The sequence below is a fragment of the Calonectris borealis genome, chromosome 11 (genome assembly GCF_964195595.1).
Source record: "Calonectris borealis chromosome 11, bCalBor7.hap1.2, whole genome shotgun sequence".
NCBI classification, from domain to species: Eukaryota; Metazoa; Chordata; class Aves; order Procellariiformes; family Procellariidae; genus Calonectris; species Calonectris borealis.
This window is the reverse complement of record NC_134322.1, coordinates 11,416,316-11,436,496: the sequence shown is the minus strand read 5'-3', so window position 1 is coordinate 11,436,496 and position 20,181 is coordinate 11,416,316. Positions and strand designations below refer to the sequence as shown.

General features: G+C 44.7%; 1 protein-coding gene across 1 annotated transcript; it reads right to left on the bottom strand.

Annotated features, from left to right (window-relative positions):
• Positions 1–278: 278 nt before the first annotated feature.
• Positions 279–17,875, bottom strand: FSD2 (fibronectin type III and SPRY domain containing 2). Its single transcript, XM_075159979.1, has 12 exons — positions 17,132–17,875; positions 16,956–17,051; positions 15,690–15,923; positions 14,404–14,426; positions 13,299–13,420; positions 12,093–12,248; positions 10,418–10,552; positions 9,466–9,619; positions 8,941–9,074; positions 6,869–7,001; positions 3,455–3,631; positions 279–1,189 (listed from the first exon to the last, which is right to left on the bottom strand). Exons 1-12 carry the CDS (start codon positions 17,873–17,875, stop codon positions 937–939), a joined length of 2,361 nt encoding a protein of 786 aa, XP_075016080.1. The 3' UTR covers positions 279–936.
• Between the last annotated feature and the right edge of the window lie 2,306 nt (positions 17,876–20,181).

Sequence of the window (20,181 nt, the reverse complement as noted above, 5' to 3'; positions counted from 1 at the left end):
ATTTCCTGGTGTCTGGAAATGAAGCCTAAACAAGGACATTCCAGCCAAGTGCTGGGCCAGCCCCCACTGGACACGCAAAGCTTCAAGGACACAGCATCAGGGGTGAGAAGTCCTCAGTGCTGAGGGGGAGAACAGATCTGTGAGTGTGGAGGATATACCCAGGTGGACGTGAGCATGATCAAAAAGAACAAGCTAAAAATTATGCTTTAGATTTCTCTATAGGGGCAGTCAAGCATTGCAAAAGGCCTTGGTTTATTTTTTGGTTTTTGTGTGGGTGAAATGAGAAGCATGAGCATTCTGTAAAAACATCTTTTAATAGTTGAGACTGTAGTGCATGCTTGGGTATTTCAAAAAGTGTGTGGTAGGGGCTAACAGTTCACACACAAGGAAGGTGTATTTGATTATCTTGTGTCACAGACTTAATGTAGCAACAAGAATACTTGATTGTGAGATCAGCTTCATGGCTGGAGTGTTTTCAGCGCTCTCTAGCAGCTGTACAGTGATTATGCCTTTTGCTATTTTTGTTTTTCTTTGAATTTTTAGCCCTTCAGCAGACACAAGAGTGGAATTAATGATTGCTCTGGAACAGGGGAGTTCCCTAGGCATCAAACGGGTACTGGGGGAAACAAGTGATCAGGGTGCCACTGCTGCGTGGTGACAGTGTCACCTCTGAGAAGGATGGTATCCATTTCTAACTGGAGAATTCTGGGATGCTGATGGATCTTGTGACCGTAATGGTTGTCTGCTAAAGATCCTGCCTAAGAGGACAGAAACTGTCCTAAGGGCTCAGGCCTGGCAGCAGGGTTGGGTCAGGGTTGCTTTGCTCTCTTTCTTGGGATCAGCTGGTCTATAGGGAGTGTGATGGAGCAGTTAATGCTGAAAGAGGGCATTGCTCAATGCAGGTTACATGTAGATGTGGTCGCTGCAGAACACAGGTTATGGGAGGGCAGTCCACGGGGGTATTGCAATTCCAGTATGTATCCGTAGGATACCAGGTGTTTCCAAAGCAAAGCAGGGGTGGACGTAATGCTGGAAGCGTGAGTTGAATGCGTAAAGGTGCTGGGCAATATCTGCATTGAAAAATGACAGTCTGCAGTTCTCATAGTCCAGCAGGATGCCAATCCTTCTGGGGGGGATAGTAATTCTGATGTCTGGCATCATCCCGCTGTGCAGGAATTCGTACTTGTGCCTGCAGGTAAGAAACAGACGAAAAACCTGAGGGCACCCTGGCTGGTCTCAAAGGAACTGTGTGCTTTCTGCACACGGGTACGCTCCTGGGTGCGCTTCCTGCTTCACAGTCCCATCCCTCCAGTGTGCCCTGTGGTTCCTGCTCCAGTCCCATCCGCTTCGCTGAGCAATGGCTGCGTTTGCCGAGGAGTGGCGCGCTCTGCGCTTCCACACAGCCTTATCCCGCAGTGCTCAGACCTGCCCGACTAACCCGTGTAACAGGCCTCTTGTTTCATGTCCCGGTCTGGCTGCGAATGGACGGGTGGTAGCCCTTAGATATGGACAAGGTCAGAGCACAACCTGGGACTTCCCATTTTCTTCCGTCTCTCAGAGGGCATGTGGGTGTCCTGTAAATCAGAGGGTGCACCCTTGCCACTAGGTTTAGCTTGAAGTTGTCCCTTCCTCCCTGAGGGAGCTGTGCTCTGTTAGGCTTGCCCCAGAACAACACTTGTCATACCCTCAGCCTTGCCCCTAGATAGCTGTAGGCACTGCCAAGGAGAGACAGCTCAGTCCTGTCCTTCCAGGCTCTGCCATGCTGCCCACTTGCTCCCTGAGGGCCTGTGGTACTGAGCCTTCTTTCCTGCCAAAGTACTGGAACTGCTCACGCCCACCTTCACAGCAGCAGCGAGGGAGCGTAATGCCTGACTCACAGCGTGGCTAGGCATCCTCCAGACTATTGGACACCAATTTCTCAAACCCCGCTCTCTAAATGATGTTTCTGGCTGCTTTTCCCACAGGATCCCCCTGCTCAGCCAGGGCAGTGTTGATGAGGAAGTTCCAGTCTTCAAGCTCATTTACTAGAGGGTGATGTCTTTTAATTGTGATTCCTGGACTGTGGAGGCCAGGAAGGAGCTCTGTATGTAAGCAGCTTTGTCATGAGCCCTCTTCTTCCCCGTGTAGTCACTGTTCGAGTAATGCTGAGGTTCTTCAACAGTTACTTTAACAACTCTCCCTAGTGTGTCACACTGCAACCAAAAATACAAGACTTTTATGGGAACATGTGCCTTTCTGAGCAAAAATGGGAAGATTTATTCAGCTGAAGTGAGTTATCTGGCATTTCATAAGGGCCAGCTTCTTCACTAACTACCTCTTCCACCCACCACTCAAACCTGAGAAAATTTCCCTGCAGAAATCAGTATGACAGTGACTCAAACTGAGCAATGGCCCAGCTGCCTTTTCTCTCTGCAGTCCATGCTCATTGCTCCAGAAGAATGAGAACAAACCTCAATGTACCTCTTAGCTCAACGTAGCAAGGAAATCAAATTAGCCTGCCTGCAGTGTATGGGAGAGTCATTAGCTTTAGTGGGTTTGGTCTCTCTCATTAAGCAGCATCTCTTGCTGCGTGGGAGGCGAATGCCAGCACTGCTAAGGACTCTGGCTATGCAGTGGGCCAACTGCCGTGGAGCCGAGAGCAGCAGGCGCCTGGGGAGGAGCGTGTGCTCCAGCCAACTGAGCTGCGTCTAAAACCTCTCCCTGCGTACCTGCGGGCAGAGGACAGGCAGATTTGGGCCCCTGCTATGCCATCCTTACTATTTGCTGACTGTGCATGCTGGGGACACTCGGCTGGTATCCGGGCTCCCTGTTCAGGGGGACCCAGCAGCATCCTGGCAACTCTGGCAGGCCGAGCGGTGAGCCATTCAGACAGGCAGCAGGCAATACTCGGGGGTGCCTGGGGGTGTGACTTGTTTTCTTCCTCCTGGATGCTTCAGAGGGTGCTCAAATCTCACGTGGGAGTCAAAGGCAATGATGCTAATATAATGGTGTCGGGGGGAGAGCCAGCAGGTTCAGCTGAGGCATAAGGGGAGCTGGCATTTCCGCATGCAGGTGTGGCTGTTAGGTACTTCCATAGGAGAGAGGTAGGCTACAGGGTTTAGCCAGATACGTAGTTTCTAGGTTACATGGATCTATTACTCTGTGTCTTCCCACCGGGGTTTCGGTGACCTAAAACAAGGCCTTTATAGCTAACTTCTGTAATGCAGATTTTATTCCTGGGACTGCCTATTTCAATGTGAGAATGTCATTAAGCAGGAGGATTTGCTTAAAGGTTCCAGTATCCTTCCAACACCAGTTCACAGTGCCAACAGTGGAATGTCAGAGGCCCCTGGTCTGGGCTTTGATATAAAATCTCTGGCTGCCCCGTGCAAGTAGGAGCTCTCTGCTGCTCTGCCTGCAGGTGTACGTGTAGGAGGTGTTCCTGTAGGAGACCTGTAGCCTCCACAGCCCTTACCTCGATGGTGTGATGATATGCCTCATGCACCAGGATGAGTTGTTTGCCCCCAGATAACCATGTCTTGGAGTGTTTTCAAAAGCCACGCCGATTCTGTACTCTGTATCTTCCTCAACTTCCACCTCCCAGTAATGCTTTCCTGGAAATGGGATCAGACTGCCCAGGATCCCAATACACCTGTGGGAGACAGACAGGAATATGTGCTTTGGCAGGGACTCTCTGCAATGCTATTTACAATGTTTAGGTATGTAATGTACCTGGACATTACATATCAATAAACAAAAGCCACTTTTGCTGTCTCCTTAGCAGTGCAGCATGGGTTTTTGACTACAGCGCAGTCCACATGCTGAGGACCTGACACGGAACCTGCAGGTTTCTTTGTGACACCTACCTGTTTTTACCTGTGGGTAGCTTTGTATAAATGAGTGCCCTGGGCACTTAGGAATAGGGAGAACAGCATCTTGTGCTGCCTGGGTTTTTTGGGAAAGTTATTACTTGCTAGAAAAGAGAGTGCTCTGGTTAACCCCCGTATAGCAGGGGAAAAAGGCTACAGATTTTGTATTTTCTTCCCAAACAGCCCAGGGCTTTTCATGTCACTCACCATCAGGAATGGAGCACTGTTAACAGTGTAAGACTCCTGGGGCAGTTGCGGAGGAGGAGACCTGCTTATGCTGTGTTTGGAGAGACCAGCAAGAGTTGAACACGGTAGCAGAGCTTGGAATATGCTTAGGTACCTGGGCCATGAAAGGTTTTAACAGTAGACTGTGGTTCCTAGCCTTTATGATAGGAACCATATAGAAGATGACTCTTCAAAAAGATGTGTAGGAGAGACAGGCAAAGACAATATACCACAGAGAGACCCTTCAGCTTGATTTACAGGCAGAGTCTCAGAGTCAAAGGAGCCGGGTGCTTTGAAGATGCAAGTCTGCAAAAACACAGCTTCTGAAGCAAGAAAGTTGGGCAAAATAACCCATGCCAAATGCTTCTGAAACACCCTAACTCGATTTAAGAGGGCAACATGAATCCTGTAAGACTATACCCCAGCTTTTCCTAGGAAAAGTACATGGTGTATTAGCTGCCATTGATGCATCACAGGGGATAGCAGGTTTCAAAACACACCTTCAGTTTCGGATGGGGAGTCACACACAACCTGTATGTTTCTGTGGTAGGGTCATCTAAAGTTGTAAATTACAAAGGCAAAGGATGTTGCTGGCAGACACTCTGAGCGCGTCTACCTCTTTGTAACGCTGAGGAAGAGCTGCACTCAGCATTCGGAGGGCCTGATCTGTAAGGACGGGCATGCACAGCAAGACAGCTGTACTGTGTGCCACCTCAGCAGCGATCACTTAAAGCAAGTGTGCAGTTCATTACAAGTGCATGTAGATGTCTTGGAAATAGCTTAAAGGCTGCTGAAATCTGGACTCAGAGAGTCTGTGCTGCTACAGCTTGAGAAGGAAAAGGAATGATGCAAAATGGATGGGTAAACATCTATGAACAAAATATAACCATAGGAATGAGAGTTGCAAAGCCACCAAGGCAAACTTGAGTCAGACCGTAGGAGCTGCTGTGGTTAGGGAACACATTAGTCTTTCGGAGATCACACAAACTTCAGAAAGAAGAGTTTGTGATATAATTTCCTTGTATGAATCATTTCAGCTTGGGAGCTTTTTCTTTTTTTTTTTTTTTTTTTTTTTCCCCCACAATATCTTGGCGTGAAAGAGGCTTCTGAGAGTTCACAGTGGCATCAAAAACTCAGCCTCAGAGTTCAGAATGAGCTGAGTGCCAGCTCTGGCTGTTTATGTGAAACATAAAAGCACCCTGTGGAAGTGCTTTTAGGCTTATTCTGATGACTTTAATGAAGAGAATGTTCAATCTCCTGGCTCTTTTCTACCGAGCCCTCTAGTAACATTGCATTTCCATGGAGGGACTAAGTTGTGGTCTTATATTATTCTGTGTCTGCAGATGCCTTGTCCTGGTTATATATTGTTTCTGTGGTTCTGACTGGAAACATGCATTTTGGCAAGCTAATTCTCTCATGTCAATGGCAAAGGGCCTAATTCTGTTTTGAAAGTAAAATCCGTAGGCCCAAATAGTATCAGCTAGATCTTTCCTTAGCATTTGCTTTGGCACTTAAATACCTGTTCAAATTTAGCTCAAGGTGCCCAACATGTGTAAGCAGGTTTGTATGAAATCGTGGCTGGCTGCATCTCTAATCCTCTTTATGAACTTGCATTAACTTCCAAGTGATGCTTAAGTTCCAAAGAGCAGCTAGAGAGAGAGATTTAAACTCATGAAATCGATGAGAGCTGCTGAAAGCCCCATTAGAAACTTCCTGGCATCTATTTTAAAAAAACACAAACAGACCAACTGTGCTTTGAACTACACAAGCCTCTTTCAAAGAAGAGGGTCAGGTGCCCGAAGTACCAATGGTTTTTTTGCCCATTCTGTAGTATTTGCTGTGGTAAACAAGTTTTACATGAGTGTTTTGTGGTTTCCATTGGACAGAGCTATATAAAAACAGCCCCCAAATCTCCACGTTTGAAAACGAGACCAAGGATGGGCAGAGCCTCCTGCACGTTATACACAAGGCTCTATCACCTCAGCAGCTTGCAGAGGAAGGGGCAGGAGAGAGGGAGCAACAGCCAGCAGAGAGGAGCAGCTCCTCAAGTCTTGGAAGCATGCAAGTGCTGGATCACTGTAATTAAAAGAGAACCTAATAATTATGCCTTTTTTTTTTTTAAATCCCACTAGTGCTGTATCAAGAGTATATGGGGTTTGTTTATTTTTTTTCTTGTGACATTTTTCTGGAGTTTTGGGGCTCTGTAAAGAATTAAATGGGAAGAAAGTTTTGGAATTTAATAAAGTCAGTGCACACATCATGCAAAGGGAGATGTTGTAGATAATATATATTAGTTACCCCAGAAATTCTCAGAAAAGAGCAGCAAACTACAGGGAGTTCAGTAATGGTGCTCAGGAACGATAACCCCAGTGCAACTATGGGGCCTGGATAAATGGATACGAGTTTTACTCTCTAGGGAACTACGGAGAAAGCCTACCATTTCAAACTGAATAGTTATCTTAGGAGCCCAACTTGAAATACCTTAAAATAAATCTGATTTTCTAAAAGATGAGTAATCCATGTTTTGAAAGGACCAACAAAGATGTTTGCAGTTGTCTAAAACTGAAGACAACCATAGTCACCTATGCAAAAACCAAGATGGAAAAAAAACACTATACATTATACACACACATACGGTCTGGAAGTTTTACTTGGTTGGTGCCTGGCTTGAACGTGGGGAGAGCTGCAATACCAGTAAACCTTTTTAGTGGATTTAAATTCAAGGTAGGGGTGTGTCCTGGGTGAAGCAGCCACAAACCACATGCATTAGTTGCAACTGCAATTCTTCTGTATACCTTGTAAAGCTGTTATCATAGACAGGCAGATCACACTCCGGGTTTTCCAGTTCATCACATGCAATTGTAAATCCATCATCTAGGATCGCCAATAAAGGATGGGCTGTGTCCTCGTTAAGGCAGAAGTAGGTGCCTGCAAGAGAGGAGAATGCCTGAGGACAACTCCAGCAACTCCTTATGCCATTAGGGTTTGCAGTAAGGGTGTGGTGAAATGTTTGGATCCACAAAAAGATTAACCAGTGCTCTGGAAGGAATCTGGGCTGACATTGAGAGGACAAGGTTGTCCATTTGGAGTTTTTCAAATAAATGGGTGTTTTGCAGCTTAATGCTGTTTACTTACAGCCTTGTGAAAAGCAGAAAAGGGGCCTTAACCTGGTTTTGAACCCAGCCAGGGCTCACAGCTGCAGGCATTGCACAGGAAGGAGCTATTCAAGGATGGGGGGTCCTCCCTGCAATGGGCTGTCTGGTTTCAAGTCATCTTCCTCAGAGCTGAAGTGATCTATTTTTAATCACTGAGAGGACAAGGGGGGCTTAAAGGCCTCTCCATGGCCCCACTCTTCCACATAAATGCCAGGCACAGTTTGAAGAGAAGGAACCTCTACAAAGGTGCCACAGGCAGCATCCCTCATGCTTCACACCTCCTCATCAGGTCAGCCCTCAGAGAGGCAAGTCAGCCAAGCCAGCCCAGGATAAAAGTATTTCTGCCTTTCTCCCTTCGGAGACTTCACAAAGCAGCTCTGACGCACTGCGCTCTGATGAGCAGCCACGTGCGTCACAGCTGCTGTTTGTAGTTGGTGTTCGTGTATCCACCCCAGTAAGTAAGAATCAAAGGTCATTCCCAGTGTTGGAGGTGAGTGCTTGCAGCTGACACATTAATTTGCATCAGCTGTTTGCATAATGTAGACTCAGAGAAGATAAATCTCTCCAAATGAAATCATTATAATCAAACTGCAAGTTACTTCAATGCAAATACAATACAAACAATGACAGGGCAATTACAGGCACGTACTGCTGAAAACAAACACATGCTGTGCAGGCAGAATTGGCAATTTCAAATATTGAATTTGATTTAAGTAGTTGAAATACACACAAACAATGGTAACACAATGACAATCCTCTCCAGGGATTTAAGAATGACCATTTCTTTGCTGTGGTCTCACTGATGTGTAGCAGACAGGTTTCTTACTGAAACGTAGCCTTTCGCAGATTAATGGGTATGTGGTCAGCTTGCTGAATAAGCACAATTTGCAAATCTCTCACAGAAGGTAAGTGCAGAAGAGACACAGGTAGGGTGTGAATGCATCTGGGAGTGATGTGGGAGGTCTGAGACACTCCAGTGAAATTGCAGCATCATTATAGCAGTGGTGAAGATGAAAACAGGTGTCTACTTTTAAGTCAGTAAAACGAGCTTTGATGAGATGGTTGGGAGGGGAAAGGGCTTCCAACTTCCCTTTGAGGGAGAAGCTTAATCCTTGCCCAGTGTGGCACCAAGAGCAGGGGTGATAATGCTATGTCAGTTACCAAAAGCAAAGCTTCCAGCTGAAAGCTGGACTGTCTTTTTCCTGGTGAATAAAGGAACCAGCCCTCAGAGCCTCCCCAGCCAAGCTAAAGACGTTCTAATATATACACAGGAAGATTTTGCATATCCAGATGACTCTGGAAAGTGCTGCCTGAGTGTCTCAACCATACTTTCCAGCAGCAGCATCATTACAAGGTAATGTCTGAAGCAAAGTAAAATCACACTAGAACTTTCTTCATTGGTGTGTCAGTACTTGGCAAGCTGGCAACGTTTTGGGGGCGTTGGGTTGGTCTAGTCTTTTAAAACGTTTAGAAATTAGTAACTTTCAAGTATCAAATGTACTGGACAGAAATAATTTTAAATTACAGTGCTAAAGCAATGCACTTATTGTTACAAAAAGCATTTTTTTGCATTCCTAAAAGGTTACCAGGTGTGTAATTAGAAGTAAGAGATTAGGACCTGATCCAGAGGCCACTGAAACCAGCAGGAATCTTTCCGTTGAGATAATAGATGCTACAATAGGCTGCTGGAGCTGATCTGAGCTGTACAGTACCTGTGGTGTGTATCAGGACAGGTTCACTTTTTTCACTGGAACCACCCAGGTTTAGGGCTCTAACACAGATGCGATAGCTTTGTGTTGGCTGGAGATGAATTAGGACTTCGCAGTTAGGAATCCCAACAATAGATCTACAGAAAATAAATCCATGGAAAATGATAGGGTAGAGAACAAAGGTAGGCCTCAGATTATTTTTCTGAACAACAAAGAAGAAGTTACATGATCAGCTTCTCTTGTAACCCATCAACAACACTACCTTGTACAGTTGTCAGTAGCGGGGGTAAAAGAGAGCCTGTGACAGACTGTGCAGATTTTTACATTTGCTTCTGCCTTTTTCCCATTCCCTGTATAGTCATTTTCGATTAACATTCATACAATTAATGTTACTAACAGGAATGTTTATAAAGGTGAATTCACCAAAGGGTCATGAGTCTATCTGATGCCACATGGACTATCTGATGCCACGTGACTTGAAATGGTTTCATCTCTACAGGTCATGGACTCGATAGAATAGTTACTCACTCAGTAATAACATCGCCATTTTCTTCATCTGTCAGCTTGGACAATTCAACCATGTAGGAATCAACAGGGTTAATGTCTCTAGATTCCCAGCATACTAGTGCTGCGTTTTCACAGCTTCGGATCTTTTTACTCTTTATGGTAGGTGGTGAAGGAGCTAAAAAGTAGGCAAAAGAAAAATTCTAAGCTGTTGCTTGAAGATGTTTGCAACAAACATGCTTTGAAGACTTAAAAAATAGAGCAAAGTTGTTTACTAATACTATGTAGTGAAAAAAACCTGCTTCCCCAATGGACAATAAACAGCAGGCAGTACTATTCAAAGACTTAATTTGGACTATAAAGGTCCCAAGAGAATTAATCATCGGAGACAACCCTTTTCTTTCTATCATTGATTTTATCTTTGTCATAAAGGTGCATCTCTTCTCTGCTCTAAGATGTCAAAGACATCTGGAAAGAGTGCTCGAAGGTCTCACTGACTTGCTCTATTTGATGTCAGGATTTCACAAACGAGAACCAGGGTCTGTAATTAATCTTGTTGCGGTTCAGCTATTGGGAAGAATTCCTGAAAACAAGCCACACTAATCAAAACGTGCTTGACTGAACTGCAGTTACAAAGGGCAGCATAGCAGGTGAATCTGCAAAACATATACAGGCCAATAAAAGGAGGGCTGGCATCCACCTGGCAGAACTGGGAGACTTGAGCCTTATTCCCAGCTCTCCTACATGCTTGCATTTAAATAAGTTATTTTGTCTCTGTGCTTCTGTTTCTTCAACTCTAAAACAGGGACAATTGGCTTGATAGGCTCTCCAAATAAAAGTAGGAAATTCCCCTGCAGTCAGTAGGCTTACATCAGAAGAAACAAAGCGCCCAGAAAGCTTTACTGGCATAAAATTCAGAGATGACTCTGAATTTCACTATGAAGGTCACATAGTCATATGAATAAAATATTTTTACCTGTTACATAAACTGCTCTTTCACTTGGTGGACTGATACCAGCAGCATTTAAGGCACTGACCCAAAATTCATACTGTGTATTCGGCAACAGGTTAGTAATGGTGCAGTATGTTTCTTTGACTTTTAGCGTATGCTCTGAAATGAAAACAACAATGCATTTACAGTGCCTTTACAGAGTTACCCACCCTTACCCAAAGCTGCCTCAAATAATGGAGCTGAGGTGCACTGTTTTGTGTGCTGAGTTCAGGAGAGCTCCTTGTCTTCCATACCCTTTGATTAGCTGTCAGGCTGTTTCACCATGCCTTCCTCTAAGGAGGCATAAATCAGCTTCTGAAGGAGCCACATCACTCGGGGAAAAAAAAAAAACCCAAACAAACAGAAAGAAAGGTCACCCACTTGTCACTGAATTTTTTCTAAAAAGACCCTGCATGTTCCCATTCTGGGGATGCTCTCTGGTCAGCTCATCCCAGCAGTGGGACAAGAGGTGAAGCTATTTCACTACTCATTTCTCATTCTTCATCTTATAAAATTTGGACAGGTTCTGCTTTTCTTTCTGAACTGGCCATTTGACACTACTGGCTTCCACTTTTGCTGGAGAAGTGATTGGGTGTTTTCAGTAAAAGGTTCTGCAAGAATATTATTAGCAAAGGCAGTTTTGTCTCCAGGCTGGGACATTTCAGGATGGTTCTGTGGTTCTTTTTTTGTGCGTGTGGGTGATGGGGAGTTACAGCCTATTATTAGCACTGAGATAAACTGTAAGATGACTGTGGGGGTTTCAGTGGGCGTGCCAATCTTGCTCTCCAAAAATACCGTGCCTTGCAGTGGATGCAGCGCATGCGTGTCTAACGCAGTGCCCACCCCCCAGGAAAGGAAATGCTACTGTTGAGACCTGACTCCATCCACTGTCCCCTTCCCACTCCTGCTACCCCAGCTGCTGCCCCGTCCTGTCTTTGCTCCTGTGATGGGTCCTGCTCAGCTGGCAGCTTGGCAGACCTGGCAGGAGAACAGCGACAAAGCCAGGAGCAGGAAATGTGGTGGCAGATATGACAGTTTTGGTGGTGGAGAGAGTGCACAGAAGGTGCTCTGGTTGCCACAGCAAGTCCAGAGGCACTTTGGAACTACCTGTGGCGTGGTTTAACCTGGCAGGCAGCCAAACCCCACGCAGCCGCTTGCTCACTCCCCGCCCCCGTGGGACAGGGAGAGAATCGGAAGGGTAAGAGTGAGAAAAACTCGTGGGTTGAGATAAAGACAGTTGAACAGAAAAAGGGAAAATAATAATAATAATGATAATGACAGAATATACAAAATGAGTGATGCACTATGCAATTGCTCACCACCTGCTGACCGGTAACCAAGCAGCGATCGCTACTTCCTAGAACACGCCTACCATTCTTACGCTGAACATGACATCACATGGTATGGAATACCCCGTTGGCCAGCTGGGCCAGCTGTCCTGGTTGTAATCCCTCCCAGCCTCTGCTTGGTAGCATGGAAGCTGCCCTTGACAGGGTACTTAGCAACAACTGAAAACATCAGCGTGTTATAAACATTCTTCTCATACTAAATCCAAAACACAGCACTAGGAAGAAATATAACTCTATCCCAGCCGAAACCAGGACAACCTGGTTTTGCCAATGGGGGGCTGAGGTGTCCCCTTGGGTCCAGGCCTCCTTACCTGCTTGTTCATCACTGCGTCTCTCGTTGCTCACTGGTTTATAGCACAGTTGGTAGCACTCGACAGTGTCATCTGAGAAGAGGCCCCAGCAAATTCTCAGTGAGGTGCCAGTCGCTGCATTGGGAGCCTGGGGATTGATCACAGGGGCACAAGGAGCTGCAGAGGGGAAAACGGGTGAGTTTTTGAATGTATAAGCATGGTATGTTGTTCACACGCAAACACGTCTCCTCTCACAAAGGTGTTTACACAAAGCCTAGGTACTGAAGAGTCATATTCCTCTCACACGGAGAAACGTTAGGAGCTGACCCTGTACGTGGTTGCAGATAATAATCAGGTTTATGAACTAGTCTTGCTTCAAATCAAAATCAAAACAACAAAATACATAAGCCTCAGCCTAACCCTTCTCTGTAAACTCGACCTCTCCTGCCTCTGAGGGCTGCTGTTCCCCAGCAAGCTAGTACGGCCCTGCAGGAGCAACATCTGACAGGCACTGCACTGCTGTGGACCAGCCCAGGGGCTGAGTCGTCTCTGGAGGAAAGATGAGGGAAAAGCTGTACAACGTGGGGTCAGCAGCACAAGCAAACAAGTAGCAAATGCTATTTTACTTTAAGAAAACACAATGTGTGGGCATAAAAAATGCATATTGTTCTTTCTGACCATTTGTGGTGTGCCAGAACAGGTTTAAAATATTTTGTATTTTTATTTTTTTAATTATTAGAAATTTGTTTGGATCTTGCTCTGCTTCCTGTGGATAATAGGAAAAATGTTTGCTATATAGCAAAGGAACAAGCCACTAAAATCTGGTTATCGAGAGAATCTGTGCAGGTTGTTTAAAGGAGTCTGCTGTCCCGCTCTACTTAGTTCAAGCAACTACAAGGTAGGAGAAGTTATCACCAACTAAGCATGCCCGACACCTCAACAGAAGGGGGGAGTCTTTGCGAGTCTTCTAGGAAATGATCCAGCAATAGCAGGGAAGACCAAACTTGGCAGTTCTGGTAATTTAATACTGGAAACAAATGAAAAAAAATTCCAAAATAGCTTCCAGTGTCTCTGTACAGGCAAACAAAAAAATCTAGAGGGAAAACTACAGAGAAGGTAATTCTGCCTTTGCAGTTCTCCTTTAAAATAAGTAATGGACTTCTGTTTAATACATATTCTTAATTAAATGTAAATAGGTCTGAAATAATGATCAGATAGGAAGAGTACCTGGAATAGTATTAATGGAGTTCATTAGTTGTTCAACTTCAGAGAAATCTATGACCCGTTCTTCAAAGTCTGGCAGTGTTGAAAGCTTTAAATCCACTTCTTTCTTTAAGAATTCTTCCAGCCTGTAATTGTAGGGGGGGAAAAAAGTCTAATTGGAAATACCATAGTGTTGGAGATACCTTTCTGTGATACCTATTAGTAAGAGGAAAAGAACATCAAACTCTAAAATAACAGCTATTTCCTTAAAATACTGTTTTCATAGTTGTACAAAGCTCAGCCTCCCCATGCCCTTTGCTTGCAGATACACGGCCATACATCAGATCACTGCTCCAAGATGGCAAACAGCGCTGGATGCTGATGGGACTGAGGGACCAGGCTTTGTGTGCCCTACTCACGCAGGGAGCTGGCTGTGGCACACTGCGCTCCCACTGAGCAGGCGAGTGAGATTTCCCCAGCACCCCTCTGTGGGAAGCAAGCTACTAGCTCCATGACTTTCATTATTTAGAATTTATGATGCTATAGGTTCTAGGTGCTGTAAATTTGAAAGAAAAGGGTATCTTTTCTCTGTGTTTTCATAAATGATGACAGTCCATTTAAATGTGTATTTTTTGCAATTGATTTCGTGTGCCTTAAGATTTCTTCCAAGTGCTCCAAGATCTTTCAGTATCTGTTTTGAGCTCCCACAGCTTGACTTTCTACCCCTCTATACTAATACATAAATAAGCCTGTTACTAATCTATTTAGCGAGCTCAGTTTTAGGCAGATTTTTACGCAGAGCATTTCTTTCAAGATCTTTAGCAATCCTGTTTCTCAGTCACTGAAATTAGTTCCTTATGACTAAGCTGAAAACAGTGATTTATTCATGCTCTAACTTTCCCTTTGTTTTTTTTTTTTAAATTGGCTCAAAACTAGTTTTGAGTGTCAAAATTCTTAGAGCAACTTTTTCTGCTGCAGTTTGAACCAGAAATACTAAAGATTTCAATAGCTCTAGTAACTTAGGTAACATTTGTGTGCCTGAACAGAGTCCAGAACAGGCAAGTGTCTCCAATAACAGGCCCAATTAGCAGGAAGGAATGTGACACAAAATCCCAAACTGCGATACTACCTGTCAACCATGGTTACTGCTGCCTGTAAGAAAAAAGAGGGAGAGCGTTAAAGACAGAAAAGACACATTTCTTGCATTAGTCTACATCATGCTGTTGACCTGTCTTACATGAATTGTCCCAAATGCAGCCCTTAGAGTGAGCTAATTGGCTCTCACCCAACTCTAAGAACAAAGCCATGCCTGTCTATTCAAATGGACAGATCTTGGCTGAATTTACAGTAAGATAACTTGCAGAGACCTGTGTCTAACCATCTAGATTCTAGACTGTATCCTTCCTCAAGTGTCCAAAGTGCCAACAGATCCTTCACAAACAAAACCCAACAACAGCTGGGAAAATAAGTTAGTGAAATTATCTGCATTGGAGGGAGTTTGAGCAGTGCACGTTACTGGAAGACAGATGAACCGTCCCTGGAGAAACCTAAGCAGCTGAGAGCTCATGACCGAGAGCTATTCACTTCTTGGTCAATACTGGTTCCTAGGGGTGATGTAAAACTGTTTACGAGCTAAGGAGAAAATAAGGTTATTCCAGAGATGTAGAGGAATGGGAAAAGCCAGCTCATGTGAAGAACTTGCAGGTTGGAGTGAGACAGCAAGCTGATCCATTGGAGCAGACTGGAGGTGTTAGGACTGTCCGGTTCAGAAGTTACTGTGGCTGTGCTATAGAAATGCTCCCACCCACCTGAGTCACAGGACAGCTCAGATTAGAGCAATCACTCATCAGCAGTGAAAATTCTCATTTTTTTCCAATTATTTTTCTACTTGCTAAAGAAAAATAACTTCTTGACACCTCCTCAACAGTGGGATTCATCCATCACTTTGCAGGAACTCCTGATGTCTTTAGTTTGGAGCCTCCTGTTCAGCTGAAATTTCCAACAAAATGAGCAAGAAAAAGAAATATCTTCCAAAGTGGTTGCATCAGCATGCCTGCTGTGAGCCCAGAATAGAGCAAGAGAGCTGAGCCTGCATGAGGCAATGAACACTAAGTGCTTCCAGAGTTTCCTGAGATAAGCTTTTTAGAGAGAGATCTTGTCTCTGAACCCGTGAGACTCACAAAACATTAAGCATCCAAGTTACAAACTTCTGCTGCTGCTTCTGCATTTTGGCCCCACTGTGTTGCCCCACTAAGTCAATGCCACCGTGCCAAGCACCTGGAGCAGTGACAGCACCATGGACCGAGCACCCCAAATGCTCTCTAGAAATAAAGCCACTTGGGACTTCCCAGCTGGGAACTACTTGCAAGCAGCGAAGAGCATTTAGAAGCGGCCTTGCCAGTTAAAGCTCCTTACCTTCATAAAATCGGCTTTGTCATTTTCCAGGTAAAGCTCCTGGGTTGTGTCTGTCAGCTCCTTGCAGGTGTCGAGATGTTCCCCACAACTGATCAGCTGCCCATATAAAGCTTCCAGCTTCTGCCTCTTCTCTTCCCCCAGTGCTTCCAACTGTTCTTCATACTTCTGAGCAAGCACTTGCACTGCATCGTTGTAATGCACCTCAAAGTTCTGCTCCTGCCTCCCAAAATTTTCCTGCAAGGTATTTGGAGGTTTGTCCCTTGGTGTCAGGCCTGATCCATAGCTCAGCCAGAGAAAAATCTTACTCAGGTCTGCCTAAAATTCTCCTTGCCAGGGAGGCAATGCCAGTACACAGAAGCTGTAATTTGACTAATTCGCACTTTTTAGGGGTTTATTCTAATCATTCACCCCCACTGAAGCACAAGGGAGTGTTGGATCTGGTTCCAGGCATAATAAGAGCATCAGAAATTATAATAAAAACAATTATGCAAGTCAGCTGTCTCCAACCTAAGCCCAGGGAGCACAACTAGGGAGATATCCTAGCGATAATCTCACAAGTGTTTCCACCAACACAGTCAAGCACATCCTTCCATGAGAGAAACCATGGCAACCCAGTGGGATCCATGGATTCGCTCTGGGGGAGCTGAGCAGCTAATGCTGGTATCTTCACTCACTGCTGGATAAAGCATTAGGAAGGAAGATTTAAGGAGCAGACAAGGCTTTATTGCCAGCAGATGCCCACTGCTCAGGCACCGATGTCTTTCTGTGCCACATGCAGCAGAGAAAAGTCAGTAGGTGCCTTGAGTTACTGCTTCAGTTTGACTTGCTGCCAGCTGGGCCCCTTCCCCCGGGGCCAAATTGACATCAGGCGAGCAGGAGCACAACCCTTGAAGTGCTGTAGCTGGATGCAGCTGGTCCAAGGGGGTTTGCCTCTATCTGGCACTTCCAGATATGAAACCGAGGGGTACACTCTGGATGGACTAGTTAGGTCACAGGTCTTCGGCCATTTAAAACTAAGATAACCTGAGTGGGGGTCACTTTATTTCTGAATGCAAGTGTCCGTGCAAATGTTTAATGTGATTTTACTAGCCCACTTAAAAAATTCATTAGGATGAATTTTCCCGAGTACCTCAGTCTAGGCAAACCCCAAGATAACTCTGTGCTCTGTTACCATAATTACTCACCTCATTAACAACTGAACACTATGACTGTCAAAACTGTTTTAACCCCAGTACCACAAAGTTAGCCCAAGAAAAAATGCCTTACCTCTACGGTGATGAAGATTTCCTCCAAGTGACTGGCAAAGTTTTCCATCTGAACAATCTGCTCTTCCAACTTGCACATATTTTTATGAATCTCCTCCTACCAAAACACCCAGTGTGATTCTTAGTACGTTTGAACACTGTTTCTGAGGCACCACAGTACGCTTGTATTAGTCTTACCTTTTCGCTTTCCTCAGCACTGGGGAGCTGAGCCACGTCGTGATCCTTGTGCTCACCAAACAGTTTGTCAAAAGCTCGGATTGGCATCTTGCAGGTAGAGCAAAAAACATCTGCCGCTTCCTCCTCCTCACTGACAGCCTGACTGCCCCACTCACCCGACATGCCGCCACTGCTAAGCCCCTCTCTGGACCATGTATGGCTTTCAGCCTCATCCTCCGCTCTGGCTTTGCTCTGATCTTCATCATGAGAAGCCTCGCCAGGAAGTCCCTGTTGCTTTGTGCTTTGACTTTCATCTTTCACTGGAGAGCTGCTTTTGGATGCATTATATACAGAGCCTTGTGATCCTGCTTTTTCTGTGCGAGCAGGTGGCCATCTGCTCTCCACCATCTCCAGATGTCCTCCAAGAAGTTCAAGCTCTTTTTCTCTATCCTCATCAAGCCCATACATCTTAGCCAACTCTGCAACCTCCTTTTCCAAGTCACATCCAGCTTCTTGTGAGTGCTGAAATTTTTCACTCCTCAATGCAGATTCCCTTCTGGTATCCCCCGGAGGTCTGTCTCCTTGACCAGATGGCTCTTCGGGAAAGATATCAAACCTCTCCTTTGATCCATAAAGATCCATGTGATAAAATATCAAGCCTTCAGCCTCAGTCTCACTAGACTCTGGGACTGGTGGGGAAGCTGAACGACCGGGCAACTGGTCACTAGTTTCATACTCTCTTGCGCTGCCAGATCTGGATGACATTGGTATCCTCAGTGAGGTTTTTGAGATGATGAGTCTCAAACCTGTAAAAGATAAGAAAGATCCTTAGCTACATACTTAGATATCAAGCATGAGTTTTTCTTGCTTAAAAATATATAGATGGAATAGGTTTGGCTGAGGCCTGCTCAGGGCCTAGAGGTCGGCATGGAAAAGACCAAAGCTGGTAGTGAAGCCACGGGAAGCTTGTTTTTTCTCGCCTCCGCAAAGCACAGTAGAGAGCTGACTCTGGTGTGCATCCTATGTTTTCTGAGTGGCTCATCTGTGACCCTGATGTCTGACTTCCAAACCGTGGAGTAGTCGGGTCCTCAGCTCAACACTGCGGCTGTGCTTCAGGCACACTTAGTGCTGTTTGGTGCACTCGGAGATGGCCTGGTTTGAAGTCTGCTCGCCCTTGAGCTGCTGTCAAGTGCTCTTTCTGAACTGTCAGTCAGGCATACTCTAGGATGCCCTCTCTTGTGAATACTGATGCCATGTAACACACCAGTGAATGCCCTGAAAAACTCTGTTTTGGATTTTTTGAGTTGCCGTTCTTGATATTGAAACTTGAGGTTTCTTTTAACATTATTCTCAGTCCAGGTCTCAGGTCCTTTCTATAAAACAGGGAAAAATACTGCCCTTTGGGGGTTCTCAGGTGCTGTGAAAATATATATTTTAACATAAATGAAGCTCAGAAGAAAGATTGATGATGATCCCCATGATAAAGCATACAGTAACTAGGAAGCAAAGCAGGTCACTGACCCCTGAATTGAGAGAAGTCTGCTCTGACCTGGAGCTTGCGCACTTTGTCCACTCTGTGCAATGTGGGAGGTGTGAAAAGAGCATGTGGATGCGAAACGCCAGGCTGTATGATAAAGCAGATGCATGTGGGACAACATTAAAGGTGCAATGGCAATCTTAATGCTGACTCCTCAAGCCCACTCTTTCCAACCAGCCCGTATTAACAACAGCACATGAAATAATGCTGGTATACAGAAACCACATGATGCTCTGTCAGAGCTGCAACGTCCCTGCAGCCCTCCACTGTTCACCAGCGCTGACAAAATCACGGCTACAAAACTACTTAGGTCAATCTTCTCAGCAGTTTACTACTACAATCAAAAGAGTTCATGGAAAGATTTCAGCTGAATATTAATGAACCTATAGTTACATCTAGTCCTAGCTTAGTGAAGCACATGAAAGCTTTAAAACCACTTTCTCGCAGAAAAAAGCCAAAATGTCAGTCAGAGCTTCTGCAGAAGCTTTCACATAAGCTTTGCTTTCAAACTACTGTTTATGGTCTTCGTAGTTTCAAGTACTTGCTATCACTTCAAATTTATTTCATCAATATTTTACTAATATTCCTAAGGATTACTTAGCTAACAAAGTCAAGACAGTCAGTGACTTACTAGAAAGCAACTTCTCGAACCAGTGAAAAATGCTAAGCAACTTCCAACTCTGCAGTTTTATATCAATGACTGCAAACAGTCCAGCCTACCAGATCTGCAAGAAAACACACACAGAAGTTCACCGTTGGTCTTCTGGCACTTCAGACGTCGGTGTGGATTCTACAGCTAGCAATATCTTACTATAGACAAAAACACTGAAGTTGTTAGGCAGAAATACTATTTATGCTAAAGGCGATAAAATAAATCATGCAAATTTTAACATATTAAACAGAGAAAAGGTCTTGACACATACCAGAAAATGTCGTCTGGCTCCCACAAAGACTTTTTTCCCCATAATTATAACAATAAGGCTTGCTTTAGAAGCTACTACTAACTAGAAAAGTGAATTAACAAGTATTTTTCCTACCGAAATAAATTAAATTACATAAATGAAAATGAGCATAATTAAGCTCGTCTGGAACCCTGCTGCCTGAATAAGATTTTCAGATGATTGCTCAGTGTTTGCTCAGTTTACAGCACAGATACAATTACAGTGAAGAATGTTTAAGTCCGTGACCATCAATTATCGAAAATATATAACAAAGAATGTTACTACCTAAAAACTTGCCTTCTATCTTAAGACTTCATAAATCTTCTGATAGCTCAGATGGCATCAAACTTCACATTTATTTCCTCTAGTAAAAATTCATTCACACGAAAGCAATTCCCTGCCACTTTCCTATGAACTGCAGTTGGAAGACTTATTACCGTAACCCTAGACTGCCTCTTTGCTCAGGGGACATGCCAGCAATGAGCAATGGAACAAATATAGATGTGCCCCAGCTGTCCTTCAGCAGCATGCTACTTGAGTGTCACCAGGATGAATGTCATACACCGAGAAAAGGCTCTGAAGGTTGATTCCTG